A 17998-nucleotide genomic window follows, 5' to 3' on the forward strand; every position below is an offset into this window, starting at 1 on the left:
ATGCCATGATGCAAAATGAGCTTTCTTTCTGGTGCCTAAGCTTTGCCCTACTTATATTGCTGCTAGACATAATATCTCCACCACCACCCCCTTTAAAATTCATCTCACTGGCTTACTCCATTTCTCTCATTAGCTGCGGGAAACTGCAAAATTACATTTTCAGGGGTCTGGTGTGAAAACAGAGCTGCTCTGCACATTAATAACTCTCAGGAAAATGTGGAGAAGTTATTAGGATCTTGAATAACTCCCACACATTGAAAAGGAGGCTCTTCATTGGAGGGAGAAACAAGAAAAAAGTCAACAATGATGATGATCAATGTCCAGCCAGTCTGAGTTGGGCACATGGGAGTGGGCAATTCATCAGTGAAAGTCCGGCATATCCTGACAGATGCCAGTTCTCTTCTCATTCCATAAACTATATATATATATATATATATATATATATATATATATATATATATATATATATATATATATATATATATATATATATATATATATATATATATATATACATACACATATAACACCCATATAAATATAACACCCATATAGAGTTTCTATAGATATATATAGTTTCTAAGAGCAAGATTCATGTCCAGTAGCATTTTAAAGACCTACAAGATTTCCAGAGTATAAGGGCCAAGCTACAAGTGATGAATGACACTTGAACTGCAAGTGAACAGACTCACATGTATTCCTCCCTGTTCACTTGTGCTCCACTTGCACTCCACTTGATCACTATGTGATCACTATGTGATCAAGTGGAGCACAAGAGGAGCACAAGTGAACAGGGAGGAATACATGTGAGTCTGTTCACTTGCCGTTCAAGTGTCATTTGTCACTTGTAGCTTGGTCCTAAGTTTTCAAGAATCAAGCTCCCTTCATCATATCTGACCAAAGAAGCTTGGCTCTCAAAAGTTTATACCCTGGAAATCCTGTTGGGCTTTAAGGTGCTACTGGACTCAAATCTTACTCTTCTACTGCAGACCAACAGCTACCCACCTGAAACTTTGTAGATAGTGGCTATCACATTGGTCTCAAAGTCTATGAGATTCAAAACAGGTGAAGAGAGATTGGACCAACTATGGTATCAGATAATCTTCATTAGATGAAATGGGAAGGCAGCAACATTTCCACTGTAGATAGAACAAAGTACAGTTATTTTGCTGCCTTTCAATTCTGCCTAATAGAAAATTCCATGAATGCTCAAACTTTTCTACCCTAATCCAAGCTAGCCTAATAACCTGCTGACATGTATTTGCTAATTGAACACATGAAGCAAATTCATACCAACTCCGATCATTGGTTCATCAAAGTCATTATTGTTTTCTTGGACTGGCAGTGGTTCCCCAGGGTACCAGACCAAGGTCTTTACCAGCACCTACTACTTGGTCTTCTCAAACTGGAGATGCCAGAGACTTAACATGGGCATTTTGCATGCAAAGCAGATGCTCTATCTTGAGCCTCGCCCCCTTCCCAATGGAGGGCCAGGTGTGCAGTCATTTATGACCTTGCTTAACTTCATATCACTTCGGCATACATATGCGTGAAGGAACATTTGTGTGAACTAATTAGTACACTGAGAGGGCAGACAGGTTACTCCATTCCCACTAATCCCTTTTGGGGTGGATTTTAGCCATATTTTCTGCTGGTGGAAGACATTTCCAAGAGGAGAAAGTGGCTATTTTTGCTGTTTCAAGGGGCACAGCATCTGGAGTGAAGATGTTGGAAATTTCACTTCTGTTGCACTCAAACTAGATAAAATCCACCCTTTTGCTAATGTCTATATATTCCATGCCGACATTTCTCAGTGAGGTAATTTATCTGCATACACAATTGTGTGCAAAAGATCAATAGAAATTGCATCTGCAAATCATCCTCAAGAATTGAAGCCCCAAAATGTATGGGCACAATTTAGATCACAGTATGTCTCATAGTTCCTGTGATCCCTTTTATATTTTGTATGCTACCTCTTAAAACCAGTAGCACATTATCTTTCTTAGGGATGATTTAAACATCACATAGTAGGGAACCAGCTTTGTAGTATGTCACAAGAAGTCCTTTTCAGGCCTGATATTATACAAATTTAAAAGGTGGGTGATAGGGAAGTTGGCCAAGAGCATGGTGGAGGCCATAGTGGGACCATTGGTTACAGGTGGGAACTGTGGAAGATCTTTGCAGATTAATTAGGTTAGGTTCTGTCCAGTGCAAAACAGCACAACACAGCAAAACACCCTGGGAAGAAAGGCAATAGCAGCTCTCCCTTTGAAAACAGAAACTATCAGTTGTGAGGTTTTGAACAACAAAAGCAAATTGTAGCTACAGAAAATATAGGAAAGAGATAAAAAATGATGACTTCCTCTCTTTTCTGAAATTATGGTACTCTTTCTGTCAGATTACACGGCAATCTGTATTTTTATCCCAGTTAGCTCCAGTATGTTCTTTTTCAGGGCTGAATGTTCTTTTTAAATCTGGTCCGATCCTTTTGCAGATGAACACAAGCACTGCTAATTGAGCTTAGATTAAAACCCAAATTAGCTCAAGTGAAGCATTGTACTGGCAAATTCATCAAGCAGCACAGGAAGTCCACTGGGTAAAAATAAGCACCCTCCAACGGAGTGTAACCATGGTGAAATGACTTTTCTCTGCTATTGACCATATAAAGGCCATTTCACTGCAAGATATGGTACAGCTTCAGAATCTTTACTGAGCTCCCGAAGCATCTCTGAATACCTAATCAATCTAATTATAAGGCTAGCAATCCTCTCAGAAACCTTCACGAATGTGAAATTGAACTCATTTACTTTTCATTAGTGCTTTTAAATGGGAAGCTGTGAGGGAATTGGGAAATTCAGGCCTTCCGTTCAGAAGCAGGTATGATCAGAACAACACCAGGGACTTCAGCTGAAAAATAACACCAATGCATGAAAATATATCACCAAGCTATCTGTGAAGGTTGCTGTAAATATTCACTAGCTCCACTGCCCTTTTGTCTCAACTGGCACTTCTTCCATCTTGGAGCCTTATAGGGCTTACCCTCCATCTTTGACTATGGATCAACATTAAAACTCATTTGGGCCAAAAGATCTAGACTGTGTCCTTCCATGCAAGTACTCTAGAATGACTGGGATATCAATTCAGATGGTGGGGTGGGGTGGAGGAATTCTCATCAAGATTTAAAGGCCCAGTGCTGGACAGCTTTAAAATAAGGGAAGTGTAGTTTAAATACATTTGGTGTGGTTACTTTTCTGTGTTCCAAATAAGTATAATAATGTTTTTGACTTCGGTTGAATGTTGATTTTTTTAAAAAAAAATGAATGGTCCCTTAAATATGTAGAACCAGCAAATTGGCCATAAATGTAAGTACTCTTAAAATATAATGGCATGTGAAGTGCCATCAGGTCACAACCAATTTATGCCAACCCCATGGGATTTTCGAGGCAAGAAATGAACAAAGGTGGTTTGCCATTGCCTGTCTCTGTATAATGACCCTGGACTTCTTTGGTGGTCTCCCATCCAAGTACTAACTAGGGTCAACCTGAGACCAGGCTAGTTTGGGTTATCTAAGTCAGGGTAAACATAATTGCATGCAGTTTAAAAAATGGAGGGGGAACTGGGAAGAGAGGGGAGATTTCCTTTTCCAAGAGAAAATTGCTTTTTGGTGTTTAGGAGACAAAAGATACTACCAGTAGTAGATAGATCATCTTAAATACAATTCTTCAGGTACCAAATTTTATACAGTAAAAATATATTTGTGGAATTAGAGGAAACAGAAATAGGTATCAGAGCCAGAGGTGCCCAAAGACTTCCTGCTCTGATCTGTGAGATCACAATTTCTGGTGCACCGTGGGGATGTGGGAGTTCTACATACATAGACTGTAGCCATTGTTTCTCTACAGAAGATCAGTTCTACAAAATACTTTGCCACAAAGTACATACATAATCTGAAGAATTCACTGGCACAAGGTGGTTACGGCCACTAGCTTAGATGGCTTTAAAAAGGTAATTTATATGGCCTTTCAATAGTTATTTTTCAGAGGCAGTATGCCTCCAAATTCCATTTGCTGGCCTGCCATGTCTTAGCTGGTTAGCTACCATAACAAACAGGATGCAGGTTTACATAGATCTGGCTGTCTTCTCTTAACAAACTCTTGGTAAATTTCTGCTCATTATAAGGTTCTGCATTTCCCCCAAGTAATTTTGTCACAGCTAACATTTCAAATTCACGCACACTTTACAATACAGCTTTCTAGAAATCTAAACTATTCCCTTTCTCCAACTGACAAACCACATGGAAACTAATCAGAAATACCTAAAGACAATGATATATCTTCATGACATGACCAATATATATCACATGGCTTTTTGTAAAAAAACATTTCCCTACGTGCTTTCATACCATAAACTCCCTGACAAAAATGAACTTAAAAACATGAGATCATATGGCGTGCTCATGTGTCCTCTGTCTCTGAAGAACAAAAGAATTAAGTTACCACAAAATAAAACAGGTGAGGCATTTAGGTACAGATCTATGTCCAAAATTCAAATCCACATCAGGGCAAATTACAAATGAAAGCTACTACAATGATGTGAAGCCAACAGCAGGAGCCAGCAGAAAATAAAGCCCTTGCCAAGCAGACCTGCTGTTCCTGTGTGAGTATTGTGTGTTCACACTGGCCATTTACATTAGATTTATGTTTTGTTGGTTATGCTGTTAATGAGATGTTTCACCCCCAAGCCATTTATAAAGGTTCTCAAGGGGTTTTCCCACCCACTATTACACTTGCTCTTGCGTAGTAAACAGCATTTAACTACATATATTTATAAAGATACATTTTTCTATATTAATGTGTGCTTATAGACACACACATACACACTCATGAGAGACAGCACAGCGACTGTCCACTTCTTTAAGCCTTCTTCTTGCTTCCTTCTCAGAATGTGAATGCATACACAACTCCGACCACAACAATGTTCCCAATTGTTGCTATGATTGCAATCCATAACAAAATGGCATCATTTGAAGAACGGGATGCCTCTTCTGGCTGGTTCGGCATTGAGGCGGCTGCATGGACATTGGCCGATGAGTTAAATAAGGAGTATTCCGTACTAAAGTCCTCATTGGGTGAGTCCATAAAGGCTCCTCCCATAACGGGAATCTGTGGGAGAAGAATGGATAATATAATTAAAATCCATGATGAGGTTTACTGCTAAATATGGGCTCAAAAATGCCTACACGACGACGAGGGTCACTGGAGATACCAATAATTGTTGAATAGTTATGAATTTGCTTTGCTTCCAGCTTACATTAATACTTTTTCCTGAGGGTGTCAAATTCCCTATATTCTGGGCCACAGCTTTAGCACTGAAAAAGAAACCAGGGAGAAGTTTGGGGACCATGTTAAACACATTTTTTGCACATCCCTCTCCTTTGAGGGCTGTACCATCTGCATTGACCGCAAGTTCAATTACAGCTACTGATGCTCAAACAACACATCAGAACTAAGAACTACAGAACACCTGTGTGGGTATGCCCTGACTATGGGAAGTTTATGTGATATTTTAATGCCAATTAACACACTGGCAGAATTCAACACTTTGTAATATCAGGAATGTTGCCTTCTTCCTTTTCTTGTATAGTGGATTCCCCATTCCCCTTTTATTCTTTTTCCCACTGTAAAGCCTTACAGACTCTTGGGCTTGGCTAAGGGCTGTCTCCATGTGGGAGCCCTCCTGAATATTGTTGAAGTTGGACCTTCCAGAAGGCAAGTCACAAAATAGCTGTCTTTTTCAAAGGTTGGTTGTCCAGGACAGAAGACGGACAACACTGATACTGGCCAATATGAACCAAGCTCCCCAAATTCTGGGAATTGTAGCAGAGGCAAGCCTAGGTTTTCCAACTTTGTCTTAGAAAATAGTTGGTGATTTGGGGCGGTACCTGGGGCAGGTGGAGTTTGGGGAGGGAAGGAACTTATCAGGATGTGGTGCCATAAAGCCCACCTTCCAAAGCTGCCATTTCCTTCAAGGGATCTCCATTGCTGTTCTTTGCTTTTCCCTCACCTCATCCTTGAGGCTGAGGAGAATTATTTCTTTTTAAAAGATTAAAAGGTTTTAACCATCAATAGTCATTTTAGTGAAGAATAAATCTACATTTAAAGAAGAAAAAATTCTGTCTTCCCTTTATGGGCATGGCTTAAAAGAGGCCTCTTCAAGAGGCTGGAAAAGACCAGCCTGATGAAAAGCACCTGCTCCCTCCCTGGCACCCTCGTACTTCAGCAGGGACACTTATAGAGAGCTCCCTGCCTCATTATAAGCATGTTTGGGTGAATGTCAATGAGATGCTAAGCATCCATTAAAAAGGTGGTCCTCCATAGTCTCTTACTTTGAGAGTTCCACACCCAGCTCCTTCAGTGAGTGAGCTTGCTACTCTCCCAAAGTGGGACTGCACAAAAGCCACGAAGATGAAAACAGGGTTACATTTACTGTTGTTCAAGTGATCTTCTGTGCAGGCACACATCCCTCCCTCCTGCCCCAATGTGAACTCTCTCGAGCCTTAGTTTCTGGGGTGGGGGGAGGGGTGTCTTCAACAGCAGCATGGAGAGAACTGAGGGAATAGCACCCCTCCTCCTGGTCATGTGATGTTTTTGGCAGGAAAGTGTCAAAGAGAGGAGGGGTGCTCCTAATCTTCTAGAAAGCTCTGGAAATCTCCCATTAATTTTTGATTCCTCCCTTCTATGTATAAATAAGTAAATGGGTCAATAAAGTTCAGAGGGTTGCTAAACCACAATAACCACAGTTGCAAACAGGTGTTTGTGATATCAAAACTCTGGTTATAGGACTTCAAGCTTCTGGTAAATATTTCATTTGGCGGTTTTGGAAGGGGGAAAGTATCTAAACCAGATGGAAATGATTCAGTGAGTTGCATGCATGTCCCAGAATATAAAGCTACTCTGTTTCTAGGCATGCAACCAACATTTTAGCAAGAATTTAAAAGCATCCCCCATTCATCTTGTCCTTCAATGAAATTTAAATTCTGTTTGTCTGGAATCAGGCACAATTTTTGCCCTGAGAGCAAACAGCTGGTCTTGAAGTAAATTCCAAAAACAGGCAGCCTTTGTCATCCCCATCTCCCCAAAATCCCATAATCTCTGTTATTCATTTAAGATGACATTGAACATTGTTGTCTTTAGCCTTGTTCTTGAAAATCCTTAAAAGCCATCAGCAAACATATCAGTACCATCTCTGCATAAGGAATCTATCTTTGTTTTAAAGACGCTACTGGTACGAACCTCCTTCCTGCAGACTTACTCACTATTTTCAATGCTTGGACATTTCCTCTATTGCTGTTGACTCTCCAAGGCTTATCTACAGCTGCAGCTTAGTTCATTTTGCAGTTTGCAAGTGATATAAAAGAGGCTGAAAGTGGTTTTCTTTTCACTAGTCGGTGCAAGAGCCAGCTAAACTGCTTCTCTTATTTCGGATGTGACTGCTCAAGTGGTTTTCATGTGCTATGCCCCAAGAATCTCTTGACCATTTTGTGCAGGCTGAACTTCATTGTTATCTCAGATTAGGGTCATTTCCAAGGCTCTAGAACAGACAAGTTAGCTCCTCATTAAAGAGGCATTACATTTCCCAGAATATTTCTTGTGTGGTTTTGTGATTGGGGATATTAATGTAGAACGTTGCTGGGCCTACTTGCATGTAAAGTTACTCACATCTTCACATACCTACAATGACAAACCTACTTAAACGAAAACTTGAGAAATGCAAGCCCCATAGATGCATGATCAGTCCCTAGAATCTTCAGTCAAAAGGCTCTCAGGGATTAGCGATGGTAAAGGCTAATTTAGTACATTTTCTCTCTCCTTTCTTCTAAGTAATACAGGTCTTCATACAGTGTTTCTACCCCACCAATGTGTTGAAGCAATTTTAGGCTGCATCCCTTCATCACTGAATACTGTGCAGTAGTGATCATTCACAACTGGATTTGAGCGCAACGCCAACACAATATCCAGTGCTGTGTGGATGCAGCATATAGTCATGTGATGTTGGGATCTGCATGTTCTTCCTACCTATACTGTCTCCATTTAAAGTGCTTAAAGACACTCAGACTGGTCTTACAATGCTCCAGTGCTCTGATGTTGCTACTTTATGCCCTACACTAGTACCTGTGGCTGGCAGGGGGGGTGGGAAAGTTGCAGGAATGGGCCTCCAAGGCATCCTCCCGGAGCGGCATTGTTAGCGGTTGGCCCAGCCTCCACCATTTTAACAGCAGTTTTATATATGGCTGCTTGTGATATTAAAGATGTTCAGGCCTCTGGAGTTAAAATGGCTGCGGTATTGCCACTAGAGAGCCTCTAACAGTTGCTGAGTCCCGCCAGGGAGAACCTGGCATGCATGGAATGCTGCACAGGAATGTGGAGTGATTAAGAGCGATTAAGGATTTACTATCCTTCCAGCCCCAAAGGTGCCCAGTGCAACAAAGGTCTCGCAGAGTCATCCCCACTTAACACATTCCTTTCCCTTCTTCTGTGATGAGATCTCCTGTCCTTGATTGAGGAGCTAATCAAATGACATTCATAAGTATATACAGTTGTTCCTTGGGAAAGTACAGTCCCCACCTAAAAAACATCAACTCAGCTCCGGTGGAATTCACTAACAAACTATCCCTTTTGTGCAGCGCTAAAACAAGTTTTGCATTTGCTTTCACACACCCTGGCAGCTACCAATCAAGGTACTCAAACCTTTTGTCAAACCCAGGAACCGACCATTGGAGTCTTTGTTCTAATGGCTAGGTGGGCTCTTCCACCTCAGGGCACATTTTACCTATAAAGGTAGAGCCCTGGCCTCATTCAAATTGTGCATGCTTCCTGAGTCCAAGCACTGCTCCCTTAGGGTCACTTCCCTAAGCCGCTCTCTCTTTGTACACACTTCTGGATCCATAAGCGCTGTTCCCTTGAGGTTTGCCCAAGCCTCTTGCTCTCTTGGCCGAGGACACTGGCCATTCGAAGCTACTGTCTTCTCCCACGGACTAGACCCCCTCTTCAGGACAGGTAAATATATTTGCTCCCTCTCTTTCTCTCTATTCCCAATTTCTGACTAAGCCTCCTAGGACTCTGTGAGTGTGTGAGATTATTTTTACCCCCTAATTACAAGTGTATGTGCATGTCATTTTGTTCTTAATAAAAATTATTGTTTGATTTTAAGAACCAGCCTCGTTTGCTATCTTGGGAAGGGACCAGGTAGAAACTAGTGACAGATCCCTGTGGTTACTGGCCTCTTCCATAGCCATTCTCCTTGCTAGCTAATTCCCGCCACAAATCATTTTATTGCAAGGGGACTAGTTCTGGTAACAGCGTGACATAACTTCCCAGGAGTGATGTCATTGTGGTGCCCAGAGAGCACTCCTGTGCTTTGCAGCAGGCTGATTTGGGGCCCAAACAGGCCAAATCAAGCCCATTTGGGGCCCAAATTGGCCCGCTGCAAAGTGCATGCACACCTGTGAGATGACATCACTTCCCAGAAGTGACATCATCACCCTGGGTGGTAAAAAGGTAAGTGGCGGTTCTCTCCTCCTGTCAGGAGGGTAGGGGGACCTGGTAACCCTACTAGTATCCTCTGCCTGGACATCACTACTACAAGTGTTTTCCATACCTGGACTGCCTCCCCCTTTCTTTCTGCAGCTGGCCTTTGCCCCCCCCCCGAAAGGGAATCAGGGAACCCATATGTGCAAAAGCCACTTTGAACCTGTATGGAGAAAAAAAGGATATACTTTTGAATAAAGCTAGGTGGGCGAGGGATTTAGTGAGAAGGGGGGAAATGTGAAATTGTTCCTTCTTTTTGTGCTCATGGAAAATCCAAGCCCTTGTTCTTCTAGTTTATAAATTATTGGAACTATGTTTATACTACTCCCATGTACCCCCATTTTTTTAAATTTAGTAACTTATAGTGTTATAATTTAAAAAGTAGAAAGCAGTCAACAGAAATCAAAAAGATAATTCAAAATTTGAAGATGGATTTTGTAGAAATGTTTACTGTTTTTAGATTTTGTACCACCATTCACTTCATAAACATTGCCCAGCAGCTAATCTGAGCAGCAGGGCGGGCACGGCGTGGGGGGTGGGGAGAAGCCTCCATAACTGATTTATTTGAAAGGACTGTTGAATCAAAGCAGAAAGCACAAAAATTCTATTTATTATGTCAGTCGGCTTCTGCCTCGCATTGCCAAGAGGTTTACCTAAATCTCCATAATGAAAATGACATCAAATGGGGATCTGTCAATCAGAGCAACGATGGAAAAAACGCATAATTGTTTGTTTCTCTCTCACTACTTCACCCCCAGCCTTCCTCCAAGGAATTCAGGACAGCATACATGGAGCTCTCAGATTTTATTCTCACAGTAATTCTCTGAAGAGCCTGAGGCTTAGAGACAGTAACCTGCCCAAGGCTAGCCAGTGAACTTGAGGCTTTTTAAAAAGCTGCTGAAAACACATTTCTTCCCATTGGCTTTCCTTTTCTTGCCTTTTCATTCCACTTTCATGCCTTACCAAAGAAACCTCACTAGAGCTCAACCCAGTACATTTTTAAGAAGGTAAGACTTCAGTCAAGAATGAGTTCTTGAATTACAGGAATGGAATTCTTATTTTTATTTGTGTACTGCTGTTTCCTACAAGTCATGTGGCTCTTGAATTTTGTGAGTTTTTTTTTTAAAAAAACTATTTTGTGCCATTTCTGCAATGTTGGATTCAAATTTGAGACATACCCTGAAAATCTTGTTGATCTCTAAAGTGCCACTGGACTCAAATCCTGCTCTTCTACTGCTGACCAACACAGCTACCCACCTGAAACTTTCTGTTCTGCTATGATTTTAGCCAGCTTGATTATTGTGAATGACCCCTTTCACTATCATTTTGCCTGATTAACCTTAACAAAAGGACATGGATGCTCTGAGATGTCTCTAGTCTTTAGAATATAATACCTATCACAGTTTCCAAGAGGGACAAAGACAGCTGTGAGAAGTTTTTGCAGCTTGGATTGGGACAGAGAGAGAAATGCTGAGAGTTTACATCTGGATTTGGCAAAACCAATGAATCCTTAATGCAGTTGGCAGTTCAGCAGAATTAGTAGCTATGACATTCCCTCCTTCTCTTTCCTTCTTCTCTGTCCTTAAACAGCAGAAATGGCACTGGAGGTGTTTTTAAAATTCAAAAAGGACTATTTTATTTATTTTAGAGGGGGAAAGTCAGGTGAAATTAGGGACTGAAAATCTCTGAGGTAATTCAACATAGAAATCTCTGAGGTAAAACCAGTACATGTACAGACTTTAGTTCTTATGCTCTTCACAAAGACTTAAATTATTATGTTTAGAGGGTTTTGTTCCTGTGTTTACCTCAAGCAATTTAGTACAATTTCTTTTAGGATTCTCTTTTTCTTTTGAGTTTAAGAATGCTGGTACTCACTTTCCAGTACCCCCAAACCCCTACTCTTCAAACACCAGTGCTTTCCTTCAGTTTTTGATTGAATCTTAAAAATCTCCAAAAGGCAGTTTCCAAACACACCCAAACAAGGATCTCTCCTCTCTCCAGAACTACCTTCTTGTTTAATTGGGTAGGGAAAGTCTCCTCTCCTTCGAAGACCTATCCCCTTTCTTTGGCCCAAATGGGAGTCTGCACCTACTTCCTAAACTTCTTTGCCAACATTTCCCCAATTCTCCTGTCAGTGTTAAAACTGCTCTTGGTTAAGAGACTCTGTCTCTCTACTGTTCACCCTCGATTCCTCTCAGCTAGGGCTGCAAACAGAGACCCTCTTCTTTTCAGCTCATGCTACCTAATCAGATTCCTTGGAGTAACCTGTCACTGAAAGATCTCTGTGTCTGTGAAGGAATAATCCTTAATAGTCCTTCAGCTGTTTGTACAGCATTTCCAGGCTTTTAAAAAGTGCAGTCCATCACAACAAAGTATGTTTATAACGAGGCAGGGAGCTCTGTTAGTTCCCAATGGACTTGGCTTATACACTGGAACATAAGCCACAGGCACTACAAAGACACAGAAAACCCACTCTCTCTCATCTCATCAAATCTGGCAGTGCTGGCCCACTCATTGCTTGAGGAAAGTGGCTTCTCATGCCTATATGTTTTAATTTTTTCCACTACATCTATTTCTCACATTTTTATCCCACTCTTTCTCCAAGGTTCTCCCACCTTCCATCTTATCCTCATAACAACCCTGTGAAATGGGTTAGGGTGAGACTGAATGATTAGCTCAAGGCCATGCAAGGTGCTTTCAGGCTGAGTAGAGTAGAATCCAGAGGCTGCATCATCTTAGGGAGCCTGGTGAGACAGAGCACTGAAAAAATTATCCTTCTTAACTGTTTAAATGTATCACTGTTTCAGAAATTCTGAAGTGTAGTAGGATGGGGACCTTTTATCAGTGGAGAAAAACATCAGGAATAGACCTATATCCAAATAGCCAACACTGTTGGGTTTCAAAAGTGTCACTAACTTTCAGAGAACATTGTTTTTGTAACTGGGTGATGGGATATTTATAGTAAATTAAATTTACAAAAAGCATTATCTTTTCATTTATATTCTATGCCCCATGTCTTATTTTCCCCAGGGTTAAGAAAACTTAAGTAGAGTTACCAGCCCCCAGGTGGGTGCAGAGATTCCCCTGCTCCCAGCCTCCACCCCTTGCCACCTCTCACCTAACCAGGAGGGGAAAGGCACAGGAATGGGCCAAGAAGAGAGTGTTCCTGTGCTCTAAAATGCTTCTACATCATGCCAGGAATGCTAGATTGGGGGCTATGCAGGAGCATTCTGGAGTGTGTACACACTGCATGCATGTAATCTAGGTGCTCTCATGGTGCACCCTGTGACCACGCCCATCTGTCCTCCACTCTGAGTCCAAGGGGATCTGGCAGCCCTAATCTTAAGACAGCGCTAGCAAGCCCTTTACAAGCTCCCTTCCACAATCAGTTTGAAGGGGGGGGGGAGAGAATACTATTTGCCTTTCTGAGCAGAGTTACACCTTTCTCAGACCACTGAAGTACATAGGCTCAGGAAAGTTTAAATTTATTTAGGATGGCACTATATGGGTTGTACCCTACCACTTTTCATCCATCCCAAAGAGACTTCATCCAATACAGGGGACTCTTCCACTTATGGAAGATCCTGGGTAGACATGGGCACAAACAGAAAAAAACAAACATGGTGTTCATTGTTCGTTGCCATCCATGAACAACGAACAATGAACATTGACGAACATGACCTGTTCATTAACATGTTCGTTGTTCGTGGGGGCCAGCAGACCCTCCTCCAGCCATCAAGATCCCTACCACAACACTCCCAGGAACCCTACCTGAGCAGGCAGCAGGAAATGTACCAATAATAAATAATAGCTTGGCCTCAGAGCTTGGCAGCAGTCCTGGAACCTGAAGGGGTAGATCCCTACCGCACCACTCCCAGAAACCTTACCTGAGCAGGCAGCAGGAAAGGTACCAGTAATAAATAATAGCTTGGCTCAGAGCCTGGCAGCAGCCCTGGAACTTGAAGAGGCAGATCCCTATCCCACCACACACAAAGAAAATTCAAGTTCCAATGCACTCTATCAACATGCCAACAGCAGCTGTCTCTCCATCTCCACTGTCTGCAAAACCAGAGCTGGGAGCCCCCTCCCCCCTGCTCTTTGCTTCCTTGTAACAAATTTGGAGCTCCACGCTTTAAAGGAAGACCTGCCTATCAAGCTAAATTGGGCTTAGATTGGGGTTTCCAGGGCAACAGCAGGAGTTCAGACAGAGTTCAGGCAGCCCCTGCCTCCAGTTGCCAAGGGAATTGATTGCAGGTGCCAGACTGTCTGGCTTGATGAACAGCAATGAACGAGGCTTGCAACGACCACCTGTTCATTTAGAATGGGGGCTGTTCGTGGCTTTTTTTAGTTCATATTGCTGTTCGTGCCCATCTCTGATCCTGGGACATCAAAGGAAGACTCGTTTGGATGGAGAAAGGCAATGCCATTAGTGAAGTAGCAGATATAGCCATGCCATTTCTGCAAACACAAAAATACTTAGTCAACCCACAAAACAATACCTATGAAAACTTACGTTGGTTGGAAAACCTGTATTCTAGGGTTCAAAAGGGTCTTTAGGCTCTGAATTCCAACACCAAAGTTAACAAAAGGTCTCATTAATGTCATCTGGTAAGAGATTACTCAAAGACCAACCATATTTCTACTCAAAACCATCTTATATGTTTCAAGAATGAAAATCTGTTTATGTTGGGGGGAAGACTGAGCAACATTCTTGGGGAAGCTACACAGGATTAGCAGAGAAATTCTAAACAGAATTACACCCATCTAAGCCCTTTGACTTCAGTGGATGTAGGGTGTAGTTCTGTTTAGGACTGCACTGAAAGTGTGGTAGGATCTCTTAGATTTCCAAGTGACCTTTGCACAAGCCAATGACTTCTGCAAACGCATTGCTTATGTTTTCAGCAGCAGATAATTTGTAAATAAAGGGAATGACTGAGTTGGGGGAAAGCCAGTACTAAAGAGGAGGAAAGCACACAAATCTTTGAAAAGATGTTTCTAGTTCCAGATGTTACACGCAAACAAACATGGATCAGATTTTCCAATGACACCCGAAGGGTGAGGAAAAGGCTGGTTTCTTATAGGCTGTTAAATATTGCACCAAAAATGTAAGGCTAAAACATTTTTAAGTCTGTCAGCCTACTCCTACGAAGGAAAGACTAATGGCTTGACAAGGGAGCACAAAATCTGCAAATCAATTCCTTCTTTTTTTAATGGAGCACTTGTTGCTATGGAAGCATTTCTGAACTCAGAAAAGCACAGGCTGGGTGTGTATGTGCGAGTAATTCAATACCCCTCTTTACGGCTTGTTATCTCTATAGTCTCATGCCAAATGGGGAACAGAGTTTAGCACACCTTCAAAGATATTTAAGGTGATATGCTTTAATGAAAATTGCATGCCATTTATAAAAAAGGTTACCATGTTCAACATCTTCTCTATACATAGTATTTTTTATATGAAATGCAAGTCAATTTCCTTACTCAATGGCAAACACTATGGGCACCTGCATGGCACCACAACATGAAAGCATTTTCATGGCTGACTTAGAGCAACGCTTCCTCCACTCCAACTCATTATCCTGTACTTGAGATCCATTGGTATTTTCATCATCTAGAAACATGGAAAGGAAGCTCTTCAGAGATTCCATCAGAAGTTCAACAGTGTTTACCTGAACAGGTAGTCTCCTTGTGAGTTGGGAAAATTAGCATACAAGGAGAAGCAGTGTGTGTGTGTGGGGGGGGAGGTAACTAAGTGAGATTTCTCCACCAATGTATATGAGGATCGTTCCTCTAGAGAATGCTTAATAAAAACAGGTGGATGTTCAACAAAAAAAAGTTTTTTATTGAAGGGGTAGCAAAGGCAAACACACAGGAAACTGTATACAACATACACACAGAGCTAACTAGAAAACAGGGAGGAAAATGGAGAGGAATTCAGGGTGGGGTGATATTTACCAGTCTAGATGATAGGGGACATTTATAGGATAGCAGCTTTGAGCAACCAGCACTTTGTGGCATGATGGGAGAGGCTCAGGCACGCATCTGAGAGTGGGTGTAGGGCCCAAGAACATGCACAAGGGGCTTGGGGCTGGGCAGCCCAATTATACTGTGTAACATACCCTCAGGCAGGACTGGGTGTCTCTGCCCCAAAACAATAACTTAAATGCTTCATCTAGAGGTGAAATAATAAAATTGGGAAAGGCTGGCTGGCACCTTCCTGGGAGGAACTAAAGGAGAGGGAAATGATTGATGACCCACGATGGCTGGACAGGTGGGGTTTATCAGGTCCCTGAATAATCCAAATTGGGATAGTGGATAATAGAAGATCAGCAGGGTGTGGAAGAGATTAGACTCTGGAACTCCTGGAAGATCTCTTTTGTTTTACAATTTTGCACATATCTGGCATTTGGGGCTGATAGCTAGTCTTACCCATGATTCACATTCCAGTAATTTTCTAACTCCCAGCTGCGGGTTGGCAGCAGTCTCCTGCCTTCCAAGGCAGCGCTTCTGTGTTTGAAACACATGAGGAGAGGGGCTTATGATAGAGCCATATTCATCAGCTTCCCTATTAGTGTGAGGGTCAGGGCCGACTGCTAACACCTGAGCATAGCCCAGTCCACGAGACCACTGTAAAACTATGTGAAGGGTACATAAGCACCACTTCACACCAACTGCCAAACATACCTATATGCTTCCAGCTAACACTCAAAGCATACAAAACAATTCATAGTCTACTGCCAAGCATTGTGTTACAATCACATTTGCTCTGATTCCTCAGACAGGTGCTCCCACCTGTAGGATTCACAACATATTTTTTCAGGTTTAGAATACCCACCTAATGACATAAAGAAATGGACTGACAAAGGCAGACTGTTTTCCAGTGATAGCCTGCTACAAGACAGCCCCAAAGCTGACAGCAACAAAATGCCACTCTAGCTTACAGCTCAAACTGATTCGTTCGATGCATCACCACCAGTAACCTGCAGTATCTTCTACATAAGATGATTTCTCTTTCAGTCTTCTCACTGCTGTGGCCAGCAGGAGAAAACAAAATTTACCAAAGTTGCTGTTGGTGACATCATGATATCACGTCAGTCGTCTCTAGGAATTGCCTAGAAACTCTATGAAAGTAAAAGTTCCACTTTATTTCTGTTTTACTTTTTCGACTCACATGGTTACTCTTTTGAAATTACCAACATCACTGATTTAAGGTAAACTGGACTACTTGTTCTACTCTGTGGTAGGAACAGCTACTTCACTTAGTTTTTTAAAAGGAGGGGCATGATATTACATGGAATATGTAGTTGTTCCCCTTAATATTTTGAAGCCAAGTGGGGAAGTGATTTGTGTATCAACTTCTGTGATTGTGTAGCAGCATCATTGCTTCAAGATCACTGGACTGTCTGTTCTATTAAGTGATAGGAAATTTACTGTTTCTCCTGGGCACATTGTTCCCACATACTGTATGTGTGTGTGTGTGGTTATAAAGTATTAAAATGTGTTTGAGCAAGAGATAAACTTTCAACCAAGACATAAAATAGCAATAATATTTAAACTAGAATACAAACAGTTTTGTAACAGGATTTTGTTCCCTTTCCAAGCAGCACCACATTTGGAATTTCCTTTTCTTTGACAAAAAACAGTATCCAGCACCACACGGTAAGCTTTTTTTAAAACTTCCCTAATTTTTTATGATACGTTGCTCTTTTACAAGGCCCACGGCTTACAAACTACCCATTTATTGAACCAGGGCTTTGAAACTAGGTTTAGAATTTTGTTCAAATAACATCAATCCAACATGTGGAATAAATTATTCAACAATATATACATGTGGATTTTCCCTCAGACATATTTTCTAAGTATTTGTATTACTATTCCACATCTAAAAATTGTAAACCTAAAGGGACAGTGAAGACAGTGTTAATCTGTTGTAGCAAAAATTTAAGCAAAAGAGGCAGTTTGATCAGTATAAAGGCTCTAAATCTTATCTTATTTTACCCTAAATGTCTTCCAAGCTTACAATGACATACACGATTCTCCTCTGCTTTATCCTCCCAGGTGAGGGAGGCATTCAGAGAGCTCCACGGCTGAGAGGGGGGGTTGAAATCCAGGTCCCTTCATTCCTAGTCTGATACCCCAATCAATATACCATGCTGGGTCTCCTCACAAATTCAGCACCGAGAAGCTGGGTGGGTTTTTTTTTTTTTTGGCTTTCCATGCCCTTCCACTCAGTAGTCTTGTTCAGTTTTCAAAACATTTAGCTAGAAAATAATTTTTAAGAAAACTAGTTGCACCTTTTAGAATAACTATATATATATATATAATTGAGAGAGAGAGAGAGAGAGAGAGAGAGAGAGAGAGAGAGCGAGCATTGGGTAATTGTTTCAGCCAGGACTTTTTTCTGGGAAAAGAGG

General features: G+C 41.5%; 1 protein-coding gene across 1 annotated transcript in view; it reads right to left on the minus strand.

Moving 5' to 3' along the window:
* Positions 1 to 4815: 4815 nt before the first annotated feature.
* C2H14orf132 (chromosome 2 C14orf132 homolog) overlaps positions 4816 to 17998 on the minus strand; it is a 55775-nt gene continuing 42592 nt past the window's right edge. The window contains exon 2 of the mRNA XM_054972986.1: positions 4816 to 5162. Coding sequence (XP_054828961.1) covers positions 4938 to 5162 — 225 coding nt within the window. The 3' untranslated portion in view covers positions 4816 to 4937. The remainder of the gene's footprint in view (positions 5163 to 17998) is intronic.

This window comes from Eublepharis macularius, chromosome 2 (genome assembly GCF_028583425.1).
Source record: "Eublepharis macularius isolate TG4126 chromosome 2, MPM_Emac_v1.0, whole genome shotgun sequence".
Classification (NCBI taxonomy): Eukaryota; Metazoa; Chordata; class Lepidosauria; order Squamata; family Eublepharidae; genus Eublepharis; species Eublepharis macularius.